Source organism: Talaromyces amestolkiae (genome assembly GCF_001896365.1).
Source record: "Talaromyces amestolkiae strain CIB chromosome Unknown scaffold10.1, whole genome shotgun sequence".
NCBI classification, from domain to species: Eukaryota; Fungi; Ascomycota; class Eurotiomycetes; order Eurotiales; family Trichocomaceae; genus Talaromyces; species Talaromyces amestolkiae.
In genome coordinates, this window is record NW_024468046.1 from 541,923 (window position 1) to 564,668 (window position 22,746).

At 47.7% G+C, this 22,746-nt stretch overlaps 8 protein-coding genes across 8 annotated transcripts; 3 read left to right on the top strand and 5 right to left on the bottom strand.

The window, feature by feature from the left end:
* Positions 1 to 179: 179 nt before the first annotated feature.
* Positions 180 to 3,579, bottom strand: BHQ10_005661 (uncharacterized protein; the record flags this gene model as incomplete). Its single annotated transcript, XM_040878161.1, has 6 exons — positions 180 to 989; positions 1,048 to 1,319; positions 1,377 to 1,424; positions 1,474 to 2,453; positions 2,502 to 3,333; positions 3,408 to 3,579. 6 exons carry the CDS (start codon positions 3,577 to 3,579, stop codon positions 180 to 182), a joined length of 3,114 nt encoding a protein of 1,037 aa, XP_040734165.1.
* Positions 3,580 to 3,821: 242 nt separating this feature from the next.
* BHQ10_005662 (uncharacterized protein) lies at positions 3,822 to 5,747 on the bottom strand (the record flags this gene model as incomplete). The annotated part of the gene is made up of 2 exons (XM_040878162.1): positions 3,822 to 5,627; positions 5,694 to 5,747. The coding sequence occupies 2 exons, from the start codon at positions 5,745 to 5,747 to the stop codon at positions 3,822 to 3,824; spliced, it is 1,860 nt and encodes a 619-aa protein (XP_040734166.1).
* Positions 5,748 to 7,925: 2,178 nt separating this feature from the next.
* BHQ10_005663 (uncharacterized protein) lies at positions 7,926 to 9,869 on the bottom strand (the record flags this gene model as incomplete). Its single annotated transcript, XM_040878163.1, has 7 exons — positions 7,926 to 8,364; positions 8,416 to 8,810; positions 8,863 to 9,157; positions 9,220 to 9,361; positions 9,432 to 9,512; positions 9,578 to 9,646; positions 9,710 to 9,869. The coding sequence occupies 7 exons, from the start codon at positions 9,867 to 9,869 to the stop codon at positions 7,926 to 7,928; spliced, it is 1,581 nt and encodes a 526-aa protein (XP_040734167.1).
* A 733-nt stretch (positions 9,870 to 10,602) lies between these two features.
* BHQ10_005664 (uncharacterized protein) lies at positions 10,603 to 12,359 on the top strand (the record flags this gene model as incomplete). The annotated part of the gene is made up of 2 exons (XM_040878164.1): positions 10,603 to 10,915; positions 10,966 to 12,359. 2 exons carry the CDS (start codon positions 10,603 to 10,605, stop codon positions 12,357 to 12,359), a joined length of 1,707 nt encoding a protein of 568 aa, XP_040734168.1.
* A 532-nt stretch (positions 12,360 to 12,891) lies between these two features.
* BHQ10_005665 (uncharacterized protein) lies at positions 12,892 to 14,077 on the top strand (the record flags this gene model as incomplete). Its single annotated transcript, XM_040878165.1, has 2 exons — positions 12,892 to 13,224; positions 13,286 to 14,077. 2 exons carry the CDS (start codon positions 12,892 to 12,894, stop codon positions 14,075 to 14,077), a joined length of 1,125 nt encoding a protein of 374 aa, XP_040734169.1.
* A 477-nt stretch (positions 14,078 to 14,554) lies between these two features.
* BHQ10_005666 (uncharacterized protein) lies at positions 14,555 to 16,305 on the bottom strand (the record flags this gene model as incomplete). The annotated part of the gene is made up of 2 exons (XM_040878166.1): positions 14,555 to 14,980; positions 15,037 to 16,305. The coding sequence occupies 2 exons, from the start codon at positions 16,303 to 16,305 to the stop codon at positions 14,555 to 14,557; spliced, it is 1,695 nt and encodes a 564-aa protein (XP_040734170.1).
* A 1,132-nt stretch (positions 16,306 to 17,437) lies between these two features.
* BHQ10_005667 (uncharacterized protein) lies at positions 17,438 to 18,343 on the bottom strand (the record flags this gene model as incomplete). Its single annotated transcript, XM_040878167.1, has 5 exons — positions 17,438 to 17,560; positions 17,616 to 17,873; positions 17,933 to 17,993; positions 18,055 to 18,269; positions 18,338 to 18,343. The coding sequence occupies 5 exons, from the start codon at positions 18,341 to 18,343 to the stop codon at positions 17,438 to 17,440; spliced, it is 663 nt and encodes a 220-aa protein (XP_040734171.1).
* A 757-nt stretch (positions 18,344 to 19,100) lies between these two features.
* BHQ10_005668 (uncharacterized protein) lies at positions 19,101 to 22,026 on the top strand (the record flags this gene model as incomplete). Its single annotated transcript, XM_040878168.1, has 4 exons — positions 19,101 to 19,404; positions 19,463 to 19,511; positions 19,566 to 21,610; positions 21,671 to 22,026. The coding sequence occupies 4 exons, from the start codon at positions 19,101 to 19,103 to the stop codon at positions 22,024 to 22,026; spliced, it is 2,754 nt and encodes a 917-aa protein (XP_040734172.1).
* Between the last annotated feature and the right edge of the window lie 720 nt (positions 22,027 to 22,746).

Genomic DNA, 22,746 nt, shown 5'->3' on the forward strand with positions numbered 1-22,746 from the left:
TGGAAAATCCATAAGTTATTTGTTTAGTGTGCAACGAACGCCTGGATATATAAAACAACGGGAATTTTGAGAACCAGTAAGCACGCCATAAGCTCATGAAATCGTAGTAAGGTAGCATTTGAATATGTACTTCAATCCATCACTCTTCAATATGAACATGATAACTTAGAAATTTCGCATCACATGAATGGATGATGCTGATGCTGATTCCTCGGTGCCGGGGTGGCATCGATACTGTCCACGCCATTGCCCGCAGAAGGACCGGTAACATTACCGTCCTTGTCAAGTTGTTCGTTGAGAAGGACTTCTAGCATGTCGAATTCCCCAAGCATGGGACCAGTACCTCCTAGACCTTGATCGACACCGGTAGCAGAGCTATTGAAGAATTGATCCAAAGGTAACGCAAACCAATCTGGAAGACCGCCTTCGTGGACAGATTGGGCAATCGAGTTGGAGTCGTCGAGCTTTGGAGGGGAAGGGCCATTGGCACCGTAGTAGTTATAGTATACTGAGGGAGGAGGGGGCATGAATGATACGCCGATATTGGATGAATTAATAGGCTGAGCTGGAATGCCGGCCAAGGGATCATGATGGCTTCCGATGGGTTGCTGCGGCTGTGATTCACCTGTATGTTGACTGAATTGATACCCAATTTTATGATTATTATGGGTAGGTGTCGGGATCTGATGTTGCCAGTGTGCACCCGAGTCTCTGCGTGAAGAGTTATTGTCCTTTGCCGGTCGAGGCGAAGCTACCCGTGAGCTTGGCTGAGAGCTCCGTTCGTGGCTTTCGCTATCAGCACCTCGATCCGTTGGCGCAAATCTTAGGAATCTTGTACGAATATTTKCTGTCAAAAGCTCTAATAATCGTGATATGGTGTTGCTGAGGTGAACGTCATCAACCACGCAGGTCCGGAGGGCTTCTATTGTTCGATCTTGCAGGTCTAATGATACACGGACGTCATCTTCCGTGGCACCAAGTGTGAAGGTCTGCATACATGTATTCGTCAGTAAAGCTTTTTTTATAAAATGCCTATGCAATACATACCTTGAGGATAAAAATCATTGCCGAAAGTATCCTAAAAAATGTCCGTACGGGGCAATGCTTTAATTGATCGTCTGGGACGAGACAGTCCAAGACAATGTGGAGTATCTTTCGCGAAGCATCGACTACCTCCTGGATGTATTTTTCATTGACTCGATAGATCTCCATGAGCACGCGAAGAGAGCTCGCCGCTGATGATTTACTGGAAGGTTCATTGTTGATGGTAGTCCATCGTTCCACCACTGCTTGCAATGCGAGACAATTGACGTAGATGCCTAAACCATCATTAGGTTCGACGAATTTGAGAGACAGCCTGAAATATAGAGACTCACGAGTATATTCATATTCAATGGTAAGAATATTCTGCATTTGAGGAGACACTGCTCTTCGTTAGTTTTGACTGTAATCGATTACTTGGTCTTTACTCACAAGCAACGCTATCATAATAAGCCCTGAATTTTTGGAGATGCGGGAGAAATTCGGCAATTTGTTGCTTGTAACGCCCAGTTTTGATGAGTTCCGATGTGTATTCCTTGGACGGGAAAAGATCCGTATTGCTCAACGACATGATTTTGGATATTTGCACCCAGAGATCTTGCATTCGGTCAATTGTAACCTCTGCCTCCGAAGCATCAGCAGGCGTAGTGGGTTCAATATCATCACTCCACCTATCAAGCGGCAACATTGATGGTATACCAAGTCTCCCGCTTCCTTGTGTGATGTACACAATGATGAGCCGTCGAACCCGTCGCTTGCGCACTTGTTCAGCAACAGACTCTAGAGCACTAGGTGCTTTTTGATCAAAGACACCAAGTTCGAATGCCAGGGCTTGTGCAGTACTCAGTAACATCCACGACATACGATCTGATCGCCATGTAGGTTCTAGCCATTTCTGAAAAGCAAAACGTCCTTCGACACCACTGCCATTCAGACCTCGGCTGTCAGTATCCCCGTCATTGCGAGAAGGTAAGAGCGCATCTGCATCTAGCAAAGTGTTCTCATCGTCACCTGGAGGGAAGTGTAGATTACGTGGATGCCATTCTGTTAAAATCAAAAGTGCCTCTACGGTGCCCAAAGATCGAAGATGTCCACGCAGCGATGCTTGACCTTGGGCCGGTAGCGGAATGTCGAGAGATCGCGGTGTGCCCATCCCAACTGAGTTTCCAGTGAACTTCTCTTGGCCCCAGAAAAGACGCTCGATCATACCGCGAAGGTAAGCCCAGAGCCTGTCATGTATGTAGTAGCCTCGAGTGTGAGCCCCGTCACCTTTTGGCTTCATATGGCGTGAGGCTGTCGTCAGCATTGTCACTGCTAATACAGGCTCATCTGTGAGCAATGTACGGTGAGTAGAAGGAGGAGAAAAATCCGGAATGACAATTGGACTTAGTGGCGCGAGATGCTTATAGTAGCTGCGAAATTGTTAGCAACTTAATACAATGATGCAAAGATGAACACACTAGGCAATATAAGCCATGGCCTCTTCGACGCTGAGCCATCCGGCCCGAACGAATCGAAGACGCGACCAAGCCTTGACGGCATCCAGATAGCCAGGGTCGTTGTATGTCTCAAAGTTCTGCTTCCGATAGTCAGCGCTGGTGTCGCTATACCCATCTGCTGACATTTGATTTGACCGTTTCGGGTACGGGTGGTGTGGGTTTCTAGGCATCGTGGAAGAGGCTGCCGACATATGAGCGGCGTAGGAGCCTCCCGACTGTCGTGCTTTATTCTCGAGCCTTTGGCGGTTGAGATCTTCTGTCCGCCCAGCAGCTTCTGACAGTAGATGAAGCGCATCGTGGCTGTTACTTATGGTCGGAAACAGTAAATCTGCAGCGGTCTTATTCATGACATGTTGTCTTATTTCCGATCCTGGTAGTCCTCGGCTGTGTTGTGACGGATACGCACTGGATTGTATGCTCCTTCCGTCATGATAGTGGTTTGCCGAGACAGGACTAGGCTGGTGGTGATCTTTCTGGACGACAGGCGATGCTTGTGGAACGGTGTGAGGCGAGTTCTCTGGCCAAGTATATTTGTGTAGATTCCCATTGTCAAAAGGTGCCGGTGCCGGCGGGCCGAACGAGGGTTCTCTCTTGCCGTTGCTGCCTACACTTGATGATGACTCGCCATATAGCACTTCCCCTACCATCATACGTTTGTCGCGTCGCAAGGGGGGTTCTTGCTCCGGTTCGGCGGCATCTGAGGTCTTGCGCTTTCTCCTGGTCGCGGAGAATTCGCAGCGCTTACTTTCACGGCGGCATCTTACACATGGCGGCGGTCGGGGGTTATCGACACCTGGTGAATTGAGCAACCATTAGAATTATCCAACAGTACTAAGAACCAATGATATAACAAGGGCTTAGACGCACTTCCTAAGTCGCACTTGACTTTTCGTTTGCGACACGGATCGCAAGCCTGATATCCCCGACGGTGTTGGGTCGGAGGGGTTTCGGAGCGCAATTCTCGATTACTGTCATCATAGGACCCATTATTCAGTGACACCGCATCCTGAGTCATACTGCCATCGTGAGTGGATTCCATTATAGCAGCAGCTGTAGTGACTCGTTAGTGGTAGTGGTGAGGGTCGCCTTCTTTCGGGAAGTGGGCGTGGGCGAGCAGGACATCCCGATGCAAAGCGAGCCTGACTAAGCAGGTGCCTCGCAGCGGGGCAGTCCACGTGCTCTGTGGGTCTTCTTTACTATGTACGTACAATAAAGAAAGAATTGTGAAGCTAGTATCTCATTTTATGCATTTATATACAGCTATGGCGAGTCTTCCAATGACTAGACAGCATTTCTCACATCCTTATTTCCAGGGTCGACTTGTTTCAGAAGAGCCTGCTTCGAGTACAATGCTTGACTCTTATTGACATTGTTGTTCGGTAGCGTCGTTCGAGGTTGCAGTTCCGAAGGCATTCGAGCTTCGCTACTAGCAAAACTATCCTGACTATTTTGCCTAGACATCACCGGTGTGCCGCGGCCAAGAAGAAGACCTCGAACACCTCCTGCTTTCCGGGCAGGCAGCTCGTTCGTTCGAGCCGTCAAGACGTAGAGGAGGTATTTGAGATTCGGTAGTGTATGCCGAATATCGAGGACCCGGAGACCAAAGCGGTTCATCAGGACCTCAATATCCTTATTCAACAAAAACACGCCATACTCAAACCGATACTGAACATTGACCGGGTACAACGGAAATGTACGGCGTGAAAGTCCTGAGGATACTGGGTCCTGGATAAAGGTGCTCGACATGTAGGGCTTGATAGGATAAGGTAGAGGAACTGAAAGGTAAAATGAGAGTAGATAAACGAGATGACCGGTATAGCCGAGAGCTGCTGCTACCAGCTCCCTGTCAATATCATCAAATTTAGAGTTGGGTAGATGTATTCCAGCAATAGTAAAGGCCAACGCTTTGTCGGAGAGGGGCTCAATGGGATATATTGCCAGCAGGTCCTCGCATATACGCCGAATCTGGCCCTTGGTATCTTCTTGATTATGCTCCAGCAAAGCCGTGCTTGTTGTCAATTTCAGCTGAGCATCCGACAAGTGAGTCCGCGTCTTGTTCTGATGTTCACGGGCCGAGATCATAGATTCCCTTCGTGCGTTGATGCTAGCGATCAGCTCGTCCTTTCGTTTGGCACTCAAGCGAACTTGCTTTTTCTCATTGGCAATGCTTCTCTTAATCAAGGCCGCCTTTTCTTTAGCCTGGGATACCTGGTTGAGTGACTCAAGGCTTTTCTCGTGTTTCTTCAGTAGAACATTAATCTGAGATTCAAGCTTTTCCCTTGTTGCCAATGCATCCTGTATGCAGTCGTCTAGATTCGCCAATCGCATTAATGCATCGTACGAAGAGGTGCTTTGAGGCGCAATTTGAGTGGCCTCATTTGCGACAGTTGTAAGGCTAGTCTGAGTTGGCGGCAAGTCGGTGAGATTTGTGAATATGCCGTCCGCGAAATGGAACAAAACGCAATTCGGAGGAAGTGGCTGATGAAAAGTCTCTAATGATTTACCAACGAATTGTAGAGACCTAAAACTCAAACGAAGCTCGAGAAGTAGTGTGTACTCATCCATGCTTTCTGATTTGACCCATAATTTGACGGTCAATTTATCCAATCTAGAGACATGAGGCCCACACACGTTGAGGTCAAGCACGCGAAAGTCCGGGTTTGTCGTTCTCTCGACGACTTCACTAATGTAGACAGGGCCGTCAATTCCATCGCAGTGAATGGAAAACCAGACATCCGCCATCCTACTGCGTGCGATGCTCTCTAATTTTGTTTGTCGACTTTCCAGGTTCCCTCCACTCCATGGCAGAGTGCTCCGTCGGCGAATACGTCCCGATTCTTGTATTTGTTTATTACGTTGGTCCTGGTCACGGTCCAAGGGCTGCACCCTAGGAGTTATTGATTTGAGATCCGTGTATGAGCGAGACTGGGTCACGGTTCGATTTTGCGCCTGACTGGCAAGCTTGACCGGTGTTTTCAGAGTGTAGGGGATATCATCGTCATCGATCGTCTTACCGCGAGCTCGGGTGGGAGGACTGATGGATAGATTCCGAATTGATAAACCTTGTAGATGGCGTAATTTCCGGTTCTTCGTAATAGAGTGAGGCGTAAGCTATAGTCTTCTGCGTATATTTGTCCATTGTTAATAGCTTACCACGGAGAAGAGCAACGGTCGCTCGCGACGACTGTTGTCATTAGAGTCGGACATGGCCGCCTGTAGGTGCTTGATACGGTGTAATCCAGCGCATTGGTCATCGTCTTTTCAATAACGTATTCGTGTTCATGGTTGATCGAAAGTTGCCTTGATTGTATAAGAATGTTGATACCTGGAGGTTGACGGTGCGGAGAGTGACGCACGGTAAATGGCTGGTGGATACCTAAGCTCCCGAACCCCGTGCCTGCCCTCTACCATTAACGTCAACTTGTCCTTGAACACTCGACTTTGGCTCATCATTCGATGATCATCAGAATGGAAATGACCTCCGACAGTACAATCACGATGATATTCATGACTGTTTCGTCGTTTTGTCCTTCTTTGCCCGCGCATATAAACTTGAGAACTCAGTAGAGTTTTAGGCAAATGAACCACAGGCACATTCATTGCTGAACAACTTTCCAATTGAGAAAATCTACAAAGTGCGGCAGCCTTCAGTATGAGAGTAGCAAAGGCTTGTAGCAATTGCAGAGCTGCAAAGCGAAGATGCACAACAGCCGAGGTAGATAGCCGACAATGTCTCCAGTGTCTCCAGCGAAACCAGTCATGTTCGTTAGCAGCAATAAAGAATCCCAAGAAGGATGACAAGCCCATATCAATTGTGCCTCATACTTCTGCTTCTTTCGGTAAGGGGCTACTCGAGTTTCCTTTGGTCGATATGCAAACTCGCGAACACCTTGTGGATTTGTATCTACAGCTTATCCATGACAAGCCGCATACACTATTTCMCCCGCCTACACTGAGGGCACAGGTACGCGAAGACACAGTTCCCAAAGTTATATTGTTCGGTATTATGTCACTAGCTGCACGGTATGCCTCTAATAATGCCAAGTCATTATTAAAGCTAATATGAATCCAGATTTTCAGATGATTCATCCACAAAACAGAGAGCAAAAGAGTTTTTTAGCATTGCGAAGGATTCATTCAAGATGGACCTTTTCAATCTGAGTTTAGAAAACGTCCAGGCCGCTGTGCTAGTAGGCAATCTTTCCGGAGTGGAAGGGGAGCCAGAGCTAGAATCGTTATTCTTCGGTAACCGGGACCTAAGTAGAGACGGGACTACTTGCGCCATGCTAACATAAGATTGTACTTAGGAATTGCATTCCGACTCGCTCAGATTGTTCGCCTCCCTACGCCAGATCCAAATGATGGGGCTGTCTCAAGGGAAGTGAAGCTTCGTACATGGTGGACGCTCTACATGATCGACCGATGGTCCTCTGCTGGACTAGCAGTGCCTCAGCAATTGCCTGATGATGATCATTTCCATCACCTACCCATGTCAGAAGTCAAGTTCTGGCACTTAAAGCCAGACGACCCAGAAAGCGAGGAGAATTATTTAAGTGAAAGCCATGGTCTTTGGGGTTATATGGTCCTGCTGGCTAGGATATTCGGCCACATTCAAAACCTACATAAAAACTTGGCTGATGGAGCACTCAATGACATGGAAGCAGAGCAGAGAACGCGGTATCTTGCTCATGAATTAGAGAGATTCATTGACCTCTTGCCTTTGGACATCCATTTTTCTGTGGAAAACCTCAGGAACCATGCAGCTCTCGGCCTAGGACGTGCTTTTGTCGCTCTTCACTTGGGCTACCACCACTACGCAACTCTATTGTATTTTCCGTATCTCGATCACCAACAAAGAGAGACGCCGAACCGAGCAATGTATTCAAGTCGCTGCAAACATCATGCCGTACAGTTTAGTGATATACTCCGACTGTCTCATGAGATCAAAGAGTGCGAAGCCTTATACTTTATTGTTGGACATATGACAGTTGTCTCATCTGCGGCATTGATTCACACCCTACTATTTGGCCAACAGGAGGAGTTGCCGCAAACACGATCAAGATTGTGCGACAACTTTACCATTCTTTTGAAATTGAGAGAATATTGGCCGGCTGTTGAGTTGATGGTCAGTATCTTTTCAACATCTATTCCGAAGGGTTATTGCTGATAGAAATATCTTAGATTGAGAGGCTCTTCATTTTTCAAAAAGTCTGTCTGTGGTCTACGGAGAAGATTTACACAGTGGACAAATGGGTTGTCAAATTTCTACTTCAGCACGCCCTTCCCATAGAAGAGTTTTCCGCCATGCCTCCTCTCTCGGAACGAGGCAAGTTTGCCAACGATACACTATCCATTCTTCGAAGACCAAGTATGTTCTCATAATGGTCAATCTGTGGTAATCTTTCCCATGTGATTTAGTTCCTGGTCCTTCTTGTTGGAGAACTCCAGATCAGTATCACGGGCAGCATGACCATCAAATAGTGCTGCAATCTCCTCTAGAGTAGGGCCCTTCGTTTCCACAAACAAGAACCAGACACAGAAGCATTCAACAACGAGAATAGCGATATATATAAAATAGTATTTCCATTGCAAGTGCGCCAGGCCAATTGGGTTGACATACTGATTGAATACTGAAGAGGTTGCCGTCAGAGCGAAGCAGATAGCTAGTCCTTTTGCTCGAATCCTGAAGGGGAGTATTTCGGCGCAGTACGCGACGGTTAGACCTGGCCATGCGAAGCCAGCTACACCGTAAAAGAGGAAGATCATTGCAATGACAGCGCTGCCGGCAGCAGAATTTCCAGTTTGTGCGTAAACGGCGGAACAACTGTATATGTCAGACCCTTCCTGATATGAGTTAAAGAGAAGTTTGTCTTACCCAGTCCAGATACTAAAAGTGACCAACATGCCCACGGCAGCGATCATGAACAGCGTTCGTCGACCCAAAAAGTCAACCAAGAATGACGAAAACCCAATAGCAACAAGGAAAGACCAGATCTGGAGACCGCCATTGATCAATGACTGGTCGTAGGACGACGTGATTCCGACAGAGTTCAGGATATCATGAAGATAGTACGACACGAGTCCGTTTCCGGAGCATTGAGAGAAGAATGAAACCAATGCAATGAGAAGCAATCTCTTGCGATTACCTCTGGTCTGAAATAAAACTTGCCATCCATCGGATGAGCTTTCTTTTTCCTGTCTGATGGTCTCCTGGATCTCGTGGAATTCCCATTCAATGAAGGAGTCCGCCACGGGGCCATTGCCATGATACTAAGCTCGTTAGTTTCTTTCAAGACTTACAATATATCGGAAAATCATTTACCTTTTGCAAAATTTTCAATGCCTCGTCACCACGATCCTTGGCACAAAGCCAACGAGGACTTTCAGGCAGCAGCCATATACCGACAAATTGCATGAATGGCATGACAGCTTGCACACCAACGGGGATCCTCCACGAGGCATCTGATGTGTAATTAAGTGTCCCAAAGACCGTCCATGCCGCAACAATCGACCCCAGATACCATAGAGTATTGTACATGGTCGTTAGTGTACCTCGGTGTTGGGGGTAGGCCAGTTCAGTGATCAAAAGGGGCGCGGAGCCTTGTGCGATATTCGACCTAATGATTGCTCCATTAGCATACGGTGGTTCATGAACAACCAGTGCGTCGAAGATACGAACCCGAGACCAACCAAAAATCTACCGGCGATGAACATTGACGAGTTCACAGAGGGCACGACCTGTATGATAGTCCCAACGAATAAAATCACGAGACCGATTGTAACACCCATTCGACGTCCAAGCATATCAGCGGCATAAGATGCTGGCATGAAAAATGATTAGCTCTTCTCAAGATGGTATAATCTCCAGGCGTATCATGATCAAATACTCACAGAAAAGAAGAGCACAGATGCCACCTATATTCTGAATTGCCGTAAAAAGGCCGAGTCTTCCACTTGTGGGATTATCAAAATCTGTTTAATCGGAAATGTGATAAGCATTTAGAGATTTTCCATCATCATATGCTGCAAACACTCACAATCCTGCCAAGGAGTCATCGTTTGCAAGCCGTTGAGGAGGGAACCATCGTATCCATTGATTGTTGCGCCTATATGGAGTTCGTTAGTCTTTGTACATAAATGTGACGCATGCAAAGGCCAGGAGATCTAACCGAGGAATAGGATAGGCATCATAGCATACAGCTTCCGCAGCCCTTGATGCCTGTACCAAACGACGTGGGGGATCACTGGTGCAGCAGAGGTCTCCTGAGGTGGGTGTTCATTATGATATGACTCGGCTTTGATAGCCATAGCATCTTTTGCGATATCCATTGAGATTGAAAAGTATCAGGCGAAGAGAAGACGAAGGTGTTTGGTGAATATGCAATGAGTTACATCTCTTCTCGTCACAAAATCTGGACATCGAGGCTCTTTTTATATACTGTCACCATGGTATACACAATGCATGAAGTCGGTGATGCGAACTGTTGACTGAACTCTATAGCCAAAGCTTCCTTCCTGGATTCGTTATTTTATTTTCAGTCATGAGAACTTTTCCAAGGATGGAGCAGCACTTAGGGCTCACCGGGTTATCTGCCAATCACAATGTGTTAAAGCCGTGGCCGAGCCCTGACAATGCACCCCGCGTAAGTTTCCCCGTACATTTCTCTCCACAGATTGTATCGGCATCGGTTAAATTAATTTGAAATACGTAAGTAGGTACATTCGTCCTGATTAGCAGTAGAGGAATCGTTTTCGGGATATTACCCAACCATGTCTTGTCATTGCCGGATGTTTGGTACCCTTCATAATAGACACGCATAAACTGCACTCTTAATCTCCGCGGCTGTGGGCAGATTCAAGTCCCGGGGAAAAACCCAATAAGATTTTGTCAATGCCGGGTTCTCTCGTCTTCTGACATTCTTATCGACATGCATGCGATTCTCCACATGTTGAAAAGTAATCAAACGAGGCGAAAGAGAAGCGATATAAGACCGAAACCACCTCGCCATGGCCGATTCCCGTGAAAACAAAACTCCCAATACTGCTGAAAATAGCGTGCACCATGTCTGGCTCAACCAAATACCCCCATTTCCGCGAAACAGTGACGGGGAAACAACTCATTGTCAATGGCAGACCATTCCTGATTTTGGGCGGAGAGCTTCAAAACTCATCGCTCACATCAGCCGATTATATGGCTACAGTCTGGCAGAAAATGAAGGATACAAATTACAACACCCTTCTCGGGTGTGTATGTTGGGAAATTATTGAACCCGTGGAAGGACAATTCAATTTTGATGAGCTTGATAAGGTCATTCTTGGAGCTAGGCAACACGGTTTGCATTTGATTCTTTTATGGTTTGGCTCTTTTAAGAATGGTGAGATCTCCCCTTAAACAATGTATAATCCAGGATCTAACTGAGCGAAGGTATTTCGACGTACACTCCGGCATGGGTCAAGACCGATGTGAAACGTTTCCCTCGAGCCAAATTACGCAAAGCAGGTGGCATCCTAGAAACAAGTGAAGCGCTTTCGATATTCCACGACGAGGCACCCAAAGCCGATGCCAAAGCATTTGCGGCATTGATGAAGCATCTCCGAGAAGTTGATGGCGAGCATTCTACTGTGATCATGGTGCAGGTTGAGAATGAGACTGGCTTGCTGGGGGACTCTCGAGATGGCTCAAAAGCGGCCTCGAAAAGATTCGCAGAGCCAGTGCCACAGGATCTTATCAGCTTCCTTGCGAGTGACTGGGAAAATCTCCACGCTGACTTCAAAACGAACTTGGAGTCCTTCAAAACTGCCCAAGACTCATCTGCTAAAGAAGGCTCATGGGAAGAAGTCTTTGGAAAAGACGCACGTACTGACGAGCTTTTCATGGCCTACCACTACGCTCGTTATCTTGACCGCGTAGCCGAGGCAGGCAAGAAAGAATACCCAATCCCACTGTACACCAACGTCTGGCAAAATTACGTTGGAGATGACCGCGATGAGTCCTTCCCAGTTGTCGTCGGCGGTGGAGGTCACCCCGGTGATTACCCTTCTGGTGGAGGCACGAGTAACGTACTTGATGTCTGGCAAAAATTTGCGCCGTCTCTCGACCTGATAGCGCCAGATGTCTACTTGAACGAGTACACCAGCTCATGCAAAAAGTATCGTCACCGCAACCAACCACTCTTCATTCCTGAGCAACGTCGGGATGACTACGGAGCTCGACGTATCTGGGCGGCGTTTGGTTCATACCAGTCCCTTGGCACTTCGCCGTTTGGCGTTGATACCTTGGAGCCAGAGGAGTGTGCATTTACAAAGCACTACAGGCTACTCGACTCGGTATCCCAGATTGTCCTCGAGGCACAGCGGACTTCCCTCACTGCATCGGTCGGGTTCTTCTTCGACGAGCTGCCTGCCACCGGAGAAGATCCAGCCAGACCTATCGTTGTGAGTCACTGGCCTGGCTTCGAAATCACCATCGAGCCCTGCTTTGTGTTTGGTAAACGTAGCCCTGCCGCTGGAATGGTAATTCATCGCGGTGGCGCCAAGTTTTTGCTCATCGGATGGGGATTCCAGGTCCGCGCACGCAGTCTTTCTGCGAATAGCACATTCACCGGCATTCTTCGCTTCGAGGAAAAATACGTGGTCAACAAGGAGACTGGTCAACTTGCAACGTTAAGGGCCCTGAATGGTGATGAGACCAGAAGTGGGAAGTTTGCTATGATGCCGAGTGAGGATCCAGATTATGGTGGATTTCCTATCTGTGTGACCATTCCTGCGAGAACGATGATTGCGGAGGTTGAATTTTATGATGTAGCTGACGATGGTTGATTGATATGAGATCCTGTTGTAGAATAGCTAGCTAGTCAGATTACTGCGTGGAGCTTGGCACAGGAAGACCATCGCAATGTCAATGCAACTGAAATATATGAGTTGATGGTACTACTCGTTTTATTCAACCGGGTTTAAATGCATAGATTAGTAGGGTACCGCGTGGTAGGCGTTGCTCCATTGCATAGTGTTGGGTACCTCGCAGGTTCGGAAGACTAAAAATCTCATTCGAAGCATACTCTTATTGGCTGTAAAATAAGTCGAGACGAAGCAGATGAAGGATAGGATGCAGCAGGAGTTGGTTAGAGGGCACGGTTAGTTTAGATTTTGGTGTTCTCGGAAAGGTGCTCCGAACCTCCGGGCAACTTTCCTATCCGAAACCTTTCGACCAATGCGGACTCAACCACTGCATAGCCCAATCAGTTCAACGACACTCGACAATCCACGCAATCCGATATATTATGCAATGAAAGTAGACTCATAAACACCAGAGGACCAATTGACACACTCCCCTTGATCAGGGGTCAACACAATGGGCTCCCAACTGCCTCAAAAGCGGATCGCGAAATTTTTCGACGAGCTCACCAAACGCCACAAACTCGACAAATACAAACTCGACGACAAGGCCCTTGACCCAACCAAGATCACAACATGGGAACTGGTACGGCGTCCACCGGTGCCCACGGAGACGGTCATCCAGGGCAAACCTCGTAATCCGTTGTCAAAGGCCTACCGGGAGTTTCAGAGGCAGGAAGGTGCTAGGTTACGGAAGGCGCTGAATCGGATCACGCATGGGAAGAATATCTTTGTGTATAACAATATACGAACGAATCAGGTTGTGTATTCGTTGACGCGGTATTTGGAGGTGCGTTGATCCTCCCTTAGGCTTTGCACTGGCATGTACTAATACCACCTCATCACGACAGGAAAAAAGCGTTCTATCGCAACTAGTCTACCACGGCAAAAAAACTGYCCCCGCCAGTCTCCGAAAAGACATGTGGACACCCTACTACTCCGTACACTTTGACGACGCCAAAGTCGGCCTACGAGCATACCACCTCCTTCGCGAATTCTCACTCCAACGCCAACTCGCGCCCCCCAGGGAAATGGTCACCATGGACCAGAAATGGCTCGATCAAAAGCGGCCGCGCGATAGGATAGAAGCTGAGAAATTTGACGAAGAGCATGAAAAGATGGTCGGAAGACTTTTGCCGAAGAAGGAACGGGCGCGAATTTTGATGGATCAAAAGGCTACGAGTGTGGCGGATATTGCGGCTGTTCTGGCTATTCAGGAGGATGAGATTAAGAATGGGTTTGGCGCAGAGCATCGCAAGGAGCTTGGTCGTAGGGCCTTGCAGCGTATCCGCATGACCCGAAAGGCGGAGCGAACGACTGCGTTTGAAGCGGCGCAGCGAGTCGAAGGGTTTGAGGGTCAGGTTCAAGCTCAGGCTTCGCTCGAGATCGAGGACGAGTTTGACGAGCCGCCTAGCAATACTGAATATGCCGTGAAGCCGGAGCAGGTCAAGATTTTGTGGAATGATATTCATGACGCGCATTATGCGAGCTCGTGGCCTGATCGGGTTCATCATGGTCATTTGGAGCGAGCCGCGGACCATGTCATGCCTGGTCAGAAACGGATCTTGAGTGAGGAGGATGACATCCTTGCTGATGACGATTTTACTGAAGCCGCCGAATCTCCTTCGGTGTTGAAGCAGTAATTGGTTGGTTTATATCGTTGGGGTTCCTGTTACAATTATTATTACATATGTACTATACTTTTCTTCCAATTTACTCCTTTACTTGAACGTCTTTTTTCAGTCTAATAGTTGGCAGATCAATCGTAAAGTCCTGGTCTTTCAATTTGTTAAGGTAGCGCTGCATAGTCCAAGACTTCTATGTAGCATAATCATCCATTTAAAGTACATACATGCAATGTGTAAAAGATAAAAGGTAGTAGGAAGTAGAAGGTGAAGCCTGGGGATACACTCATAACACCGAGACAACCGACAGCATCCAGCACGTCTAATTATGATCCAAGGCACGTCACATAATCAACCGACATTTTTTGCTCCAGGTCATGCAATGAAGAACGAGTAGACAGCAAGTTGTCGCGTGTAGAGAAGTATTCGCAGGATGATGAAAGTCTAACTGCATTGTCGGCCGTTTTTATACGTGGTCGCACATCATCAAATTGGTCATTGTTTCAACGACGTCCCACTGCCTTTATCGATAACTTCCTCGAGTTTCGTCAAAGTCCCGGCCACCGGACTCGATGCTTTGGTTCCTTGTGATTCGTCCGCCAACTTCGTAGTAGAACCAGCATCAACAGGACTAGGTTCTGCATTCTCGAGTCTCTTTTTGGCACCTTCCACTATCTTGTCAGCTTCACTTATGCCGCCTTTGACCTGAGACAAAGGATCTCCTTCAACTCCAATCGGTTCTGAGCGTCGCTCAACGACATCGCGAATCAAGTTTGCGTCAAATCGGACCACCATGCAGGTCAGGTTATCAGTACTGAATCGTGACAAGGCGTGATCAACGAGCATTCTCGAGCCTTCTTGGGCATCTTTTACATTGCGTATCAAGTCGACCGCTTCTTGGTCGGTACACACGTCCCATAACTAGAAAAATTAGCAATCGTAAATCAATATTCGAAAAGTATAGGTTTTTAACTCACTCCATCGCATGCTAAAATTAGAAACTCGTCTTGATCAGGCTGTACGACAGTTTCGGTAGTGTATGGGTGGCCAGTAACAAGATCCTTCAGGTACGTATCGCCCAGAGCTCTCGTCACGGCGAGCACGCCATTGACCCTATTGTTGAGAATGAGACCACCAACACTGGCAATACGCTTTCCTTCATTCTCATCACTACCTTTGTGATCATACGAAAGACGAAGAGCTTTCCCATTTCGACATAGGACAATTCGGGCGTCACCGACATTGGCTGTGTACAAGACCCGCTGGCGGGACACATTCTCTTGGGACTTGACCAAAAGCGAATCTGTGGATAATGATTGCTTCCCCTGGGCTGGTTTGTGCGTGGAGTCGGCGCCGTCGGACTCGGATTCGGGGGCATTGGCGGATGCAGCGGCTGGCGCGAGGGGCGCGGAACCCGTTGCAGAATGCGAGCTGGGAATACGATCTTCCCATCGCAACACGGCCGCTACCGCTGTACATCCGCTGTTCTTCAGAGGCAATTTCTCCAATTGCTGGTCAACACTGGTGAAAGCTTGGTCTAGTAGTTCGGGGACCGGAGCGTTGGGATTGCGTCGCATGACGTCTTCAAGGATGAGATGTAATTTCTTTCCGCACCATTCGGCAGCAAAGGTTCCTGCGTGACCATCAAAGATAGCAAAGTAACCATTGTCAGTTTCTACTACATGAGTAGTTTCCTCCGACTCGGTCGTAGACTCAATTGATTCACGCGTCTCATTTCCATTGACCGCAGCGCTTCCAGTTACAGGAGCGGGCGTTCCTAAGAAGTTGTATAGATATGCATGCGTATCTTCCATCGTTCTCCGGCATTTGCGATTTCGATCTTCTGTGACGCCGACACGAAATGAGGAACGCGTAGTAGGCACTGATTCTCCAGCCGAATTGTTCAGGGAGCCCTGAGGCACAGTCAGAGCAGGATCCATCTTTCCAAGTTTCTGAAATGGGGTCTGCGCAATGTAAGTAGTGGTTGAGGACGAATCGCGACTTGATAGATGCAACGAATTCTTTGCGCTAGAAAAGAAGGACGCTGCCTTGTTCACCGAGCTGCTGCGACGCTTTTTGTCGTTCGGATCTTCGGTCTGTTTCTTGGCAGACGCTCCAGAAGGTGAGGTACGCTTGTCACGTCCAAATCCGGGCTCGTTAGGGCTGATGGTTGGAGATGTTGGGCTTGTTCCCGTAGAAATCAAGTCGCTTTTCTCTTTGGGTGGGCTCGTGGAGCCACCGAACATTCGGTTCAGCAACCCACCCTGAGTAGAGAAGCTTCGACGCTTGCTACCTGCCAGCTTGATAAACTTTGCTTGTCTGGTCTGGTAGACACAGGATTATTGAACGAGAGATCGTCGAGGAGATAATGAAGTCGTGAAAGGCTACTCGGCGTAAGCGAGTATATTGATCAAAATGCGTCGAGACAAGCTCCGTTCGTGATGTAATCGTGCAGGCAGTGGGGAGGTATCACGGTTAGGCTTTGTCTATGCAACACACGAATCAGCAATGGCATTCTGGTGATAAATAGCCTTCTAGAATCGCGCGATAGGTTTGAACTGAAGAGGTACTAATTCATGGCATACCTGATGATTGGGATGGAGATGGACTGAATCTCAGTGCTAATGTGTTTTCGTTTGCAAGGATTGACTGGTGAATGCTAACTCTGAATTCACGATTGATGGTGGGTTTCACTCTCGATTGATGAAGAAATTAAAGAGTTATTAGGTCATAGAAGAAGAGCACCCTGTAAGAGTAGGTAATCCGACAAGAGCCGGGGTGTGGATGTCGTAGAAACCAAATCCGATGGGATCGAGCGGTTAACCACCAAAAAGTGTCGGCGCGATCAGACTATAAGTGGATGATGGCAGATGGGTCCTTGTCAGGATTGAAGCCTAATCCAGGCAGGGGTGCACTGATAAAGAAACGATTCCCACGATGGAAGAATCGAGTTGTCGGAGTTTAGCAGCTCGAGCGAGGCGCAGCATCGGTAATAAGCAGAGAATCGCGAGTTCAGCCAGTCAGTAAGCCCGCAAGCGTCAGGCTTMCCCCGCCACGGACGAACTGTACGATCCATACCATAAATACGCGTTTATTACGGGATAATACATATACTACGCAGCAGTAAATACTTATAGTACAAGTACACTCTAGAGGCTCTTCTTTCACAAAGAACCTCTCTTATCAGATTGATACATTGCGGCTGATTATGCGCTTCCCAGCTGATGACTCGTTGATCTTTCTAGTGCTGTATGTGATGATTCATGTAGCATTGAACGACTCGCTGCAAATCCGGCTGGATGTATTCACAATAATCAGTAGAGAACACCCAACTCCTTGACGCCAGCTAAAACTGAAGAATATCTCCATTGAAAACAATCATCTCCGAAGGCTGTCCAAGCGCGCTTGCAAGTCGTTGTCATCGCTGGGGCCACCGATTGCCTGGGCTACTCTAGCCTCGCCTGCTCCTTCTTTGGCGATCCCTTCTGGTGTCTCACCAAACTGTTGGTAGGTCAGTACACTGTCTGTTGTTCCAAGAAGTATGAATGAGGATTACCGCTTGGCCCAGATCCACTCCAATCTCATCAAGCACCTCCTTCACTATGTCTTCGCTCTCTTCCTCGTCTTCCAAGCCGGTCGCCTCATCAATCGCATCGTCCATCATCTCCTGACGCTCGTCCATGATTTCGTTCTCGCGCTCAAACTCCATGACTATTCGTTGTAGGGCGGGGAGGTTCATCTGTCGGTTCATGCTACCCAGAAGCATGGTAGCGCCTTTCATTGACTGCATCATTTGTTCGTTGCTTCGGACGGTCTGTAAAGTGTCCATTGTTAGGTCACTGTTTGCACCACTCTTGTCGGAATCGAAAGTACCTGGATTCGGAGTGAAATAGCTTGTAACTGCGTCCGCATCGAGTAGAATTTCTGAATATATCTGCAATCCGCACTTTAGACACACATTACATCCAATGATATACTCCATCATGATAACATACTTTCTTGTCCGCACCAGGTCTTTGGCCTGGATCTTGCACGCGCCAATCTGCCCGTTTTTGGCGCTCTTCTTGATATCTTGGACTAGCTTCTTCTCTTGGTTCTCTAGTTTGACTCGTTCTCGGTCAAGTTCTCGTTGTGTTCGTTCCAAGGCACGCTGGTGCTTGCGCAGACGCTCCGCCGGCGTCATGCGCTTTCCAAAAGCCCATTCCACGATCTATCAGTGAGTGCGATTAGCGGGGAGATAGAACGAGCTAGAGGTTGGATTCATAGGAGTAGACTCACATTCATGGTGAATTATAATACACAGAATCACACAGCAAAGACAGGTATGAGGGCAGAAGAAGAGAATACGAATTGAGCTCGCTGTAAAGCAAGGTCAGAAATACGAGGGATGATATGATACTGCCTGAAGCGGCGGCCTGGACGGAGCTTAATTAATCCGGCCGCCAGCCGCGGGATCCATGGACGACTGCCTGTTTTGTTGACTTTCGCCCTAACAGTCCCTAGGTAAGAGATCAAATGTCACCAAAGCCTTCAAATGTTGCTCTGGGGACGATATATTACTCCAAATACTAGGCTAGGAGAAATGTACACAGCTTGTCCGGACCTCCTCGAGGATAGCTGGACGACTCGCGTTGCCCAAAACAGTGACGTCAGAGCCCAAGTACCCATTGCTAGAAATATATAGTGGATATACATTCTGCTCACGCCAACTAGTCTATCACCAGATTTCAACTTGTATTGTACCAAAAGTAGGACCATCAATTGTATTAGTTGGCTATATATCTAAATTCAGGAGGCCAACTGGATTTCCTAATATAGCTGATCAAATTTGTACTTGAATCAGACTGTCATATGTTGATTTCTGTAGTCAGTGGCAAGTATGTCACGTGGAGTGCGTGACGGCAAAGCGGATAATTAATTACTAAGTCAATTCTCCAACCACGCAAATATTGTTCTAAATATCATACTCCATCGACAACGTTTGAATACATGGATATTCTCATCTCACCGCCGAGATAGCGCAATTAACTCATCAGGCATCATGAGCCAAGAGTATTTTCCTGTCGCCGGCAGCTCGTCTGCCGACAAAGATGCGTCCCCGAATTACCCTGAACACGACGAGTCAATCCCGAAGCCGTGGACAGCGCCGCAGTACATGACCGTTGGCAATGGATCAACATCAGCAGCAGCCGAAGCACTCATTGCATCTTTGAATCATGATTCCGGCTACGGTGGAAGCATTGCTGGAGATAGCGCGCTCGATGGCGATTTGACCGATTGGCAAGCCGGGATGCTTGAAGACCGACCGACACCTGCGCATACGCCTCGCGAGGCAGGTTTAGAGGGTATGTCCTAGTGATGAGCTTTCAAACAAATGGATAACTGATTGCTTGTGTTATGTAGGCAACGGCGGAACTCAAATGCTTGCGAGTCACGTCCATCAACTTCAATAGTACGCTTCCAAAATCCATGCATCCGGCTAAAATTTCTAACAACTGTCTTTCAGTAACGCGAATCGACACAAACTAGGCAGAGCGATCACCCAGGCAATCGAGATTCTAGAAGGTCTACGGGACATGAACGGACGATGGCCACTTCATTATCCATCCTACCAACCCTCGGAGCGACCGTCGTTACAGCAAACACAGTCGCAAGCCGACCTGGCAACATTGGAAAGCCAAGAATCCTCTCCGTCGCGTCCACCCCCAATCAGGCGTGCAGCTACATCTCTGGATACTGCCGACATTGCCGAGTCTAGTGCAGTTGCTGAGCGCCGTGAATTACCAGAACCTCGTCTGATGAGTCGTGAGATGGCCGAAAAATTTATGGTATTGAAAATTGAACTTAAGCTCGGTGGTGCCTCCCAAACAGAACTTGTTCACTCACTGGAGAAGAAATCGATTGCCTCGTTGCTGAACGGGAAGATAAACCAGAGCGTCAAACATCTGCTGGCGTTAAGAGATCGCATCAACGATACGTCTAGCAAAGTGTTGATCACTGGAGATCTGAATGCTGGAAAATCGACCTTCTGCAACGCATTGTTACGTCGCAAAATTTTGCCGGAGGACCAACAACCGTGTACCAGTATATTTTGCGAGGTGCTCGATGCAAGGGAAAATGGCGGAGTTGAAGAAGTTCACGCTATTCCAAAGGAACGAATTTATAATCGCCACGACGAGAGCACTTACGACGTCTTTTCGCTATCGGATTTGGAGGAAATAGTGACTGACAATTCAAAGTACACACAGTGCAAAGTCTACGTGAAAGACGTGAGGACAATCGACCAATCTCTTTTGAACAATGGAGTCGTTGACATTGCTCTGATCGACGCTCCTGGTTTAAATTCAGACTCTATCAAGACCACCGCCGTATTTGCCCGTCAGGAAGAGATTGATGTTGTCGTTTTTGTCGTATCTGCGGCTAATCACTTTACGCTATCTGCGAAGGACTTCATCATGAGTGCGGCACATGAAAAGGCTTATATGTTTATGGTTGTCAATGGATTCGACAACATACGAGACAAGGGAAGATGTCAACGTATGATTTTGGATCAAATTGCCAAATTGAGTCCTCATACATACAAGGATGCCGAGGAGCTAGTCCATTTTGTTTCAAGTAATGCCATACCCGTCCAACCTGCAGTTAGTTCAGGCTCTGGTTCTGGTGGTGGTGATGATCCATCGGACCATGACAGCGACCATGAAGACGGCGATGGCGGAAAGGGCAAAGGCAAAGGCAAGGAGAAGGAGAAGATTCAGGATTTTGAAAAGCTGGAAGGAGCCTTGCGCCGTTTCGTTCTTGAGAGGCGCGCCCGATCGAAGTTGGCACCCGCACGAACATACATTCTCAATGTTTTGTCTGACATCAATACCTTGGCATCCGTGAATCGGGACGTCGCTCAATCTGAACTAGATCGCGTCAGCTCAGAGCTTGAAGAGATCGTGCCTGCGTTTGAGGATGGAAAGAAGAAGAAGACTGAAATTGCTGATCAGGTTGAGAATACCATAGAGAAGTCTTGTGAGGATGTTTATAACTACACGCGCCAGAACCTCAACAATACCATAGACAAGGTTGCCTATACTGACCTTGGCGTGGAATACCCGGGACTACTTTCCGCTTTCCAGTATGCTGAAGACCTGAAGGTTGCTATGCTTGATCAGGTTTCAGCAGCAGTGCTGGAGTGCGAGAACTATGCCCGCGTGAAGACGACGCATGGAGTCTCTTACATTCAACAACTTGGCTTGTTGCACGTTGGGGAAGACAAATTCCCACCTATGAGTTTCCGACCTGAGAATATGTTCCAAAAACGACGACATGCTTTGGCCAGACAAATCGATACGCAGGTAGAGCTGTGGGACTTTTTTGATATCCCTGGACTCTGGGAGAGACAAGAAAAGGTTGCTGGAACTGGTGTTGCCATGACGGCTGTGACAGTCCTTGGTGGACGCGCCATTGCAGGAGTTGGGTGGATAGATGGAGTTTTCGGTGCCGCGAAGGTGCTTGGATCGAACAATATACGACGGATGATTGTCCCTGGAGTGGTTGCAGCTGGTATGTCCCATTATTCAGATTTTAGTGGTCTAAATTCACTGACATATTATCTCTTTACAGCAATTCTGACAACAGCCTATGTCCTTTCAATTATCCCTCAGACACTTCCTCCCCGCCTTTCACGCAAATTGGCCGCTTCTCTTGCTGAAGTAGACTACGTCCATTCCAACGCTTCACGCATCTCGACTCAAGTGCGTCGTGTATTGGGCATACCAGGTGCCAACTTACATTCTCAACTCGCTCAAAGTGTTGAAGATCTAGCGCGTCGCAGGGAAGAAGTGACTAAGATCAAGGGAGAAAGCGAAGTTGCGAAAAAGTATTTCGCTAATCTGTTCCGAGAAACTCAAGAAAGCCGACGAACTGTCGACCAAATTGACCTTGAAGGTCCTCTACCGGGAGCCTTGGGTCACCACTAAAAATCGCCAATCTCCATTTCACCCCATCTGGTTGTTTAACAGCTATACACGAACACCCCACGCCTATCATGCCTTTTCTTTATTCATATCTGTAGTATCATATCATCATCACCTTTATCATGTTCAATACCCCCTTTTTATCTTTCTTCCAAAATCTTTCTCAACTTTTTCCTTTGTCTCCTTCATCTTGACCTTCCACCAAAGAATGTTATCATTATCCATGTTGAGTGGCGTACATCGGTGTATTGAAGGGCGAGGCTGCATTGATATGTCTGTATATAATCTCTTCTCCTGAGAAGATTGTACTAAATGAACGCGTATCGTTTGACTTGATAGAGAGAGCAATTTCCGAACATCAGTCGTTGTGATCAGAGCCCCGAGATTATCTGGCGGAAATCGAGCCAACCGCACTGATAACGCAGCTGGACCATTTCCTATACGGTGATTGTGTTTATTCGATGATTCATTTTTCATCAATGATAGAGGCGAGATAAGGGCTGGTTTAGCGGCGGAAGCAGAGGAGCCGCCTCGATATCTTATCAAGTCCCACTCGAAACGAACTCACAGTGCTACGTCTTTCCACATACGAAGTCTATACCTACCTAGGTAGGCTTAGGTACTACAGCCATGTTTGACTATATATCCATGGCTTCACGGCAGTCATGGTCAGTCGAGATGTATCTCAACCGTACCAAGTGTCACGGCTCAGCCGTTACCTAG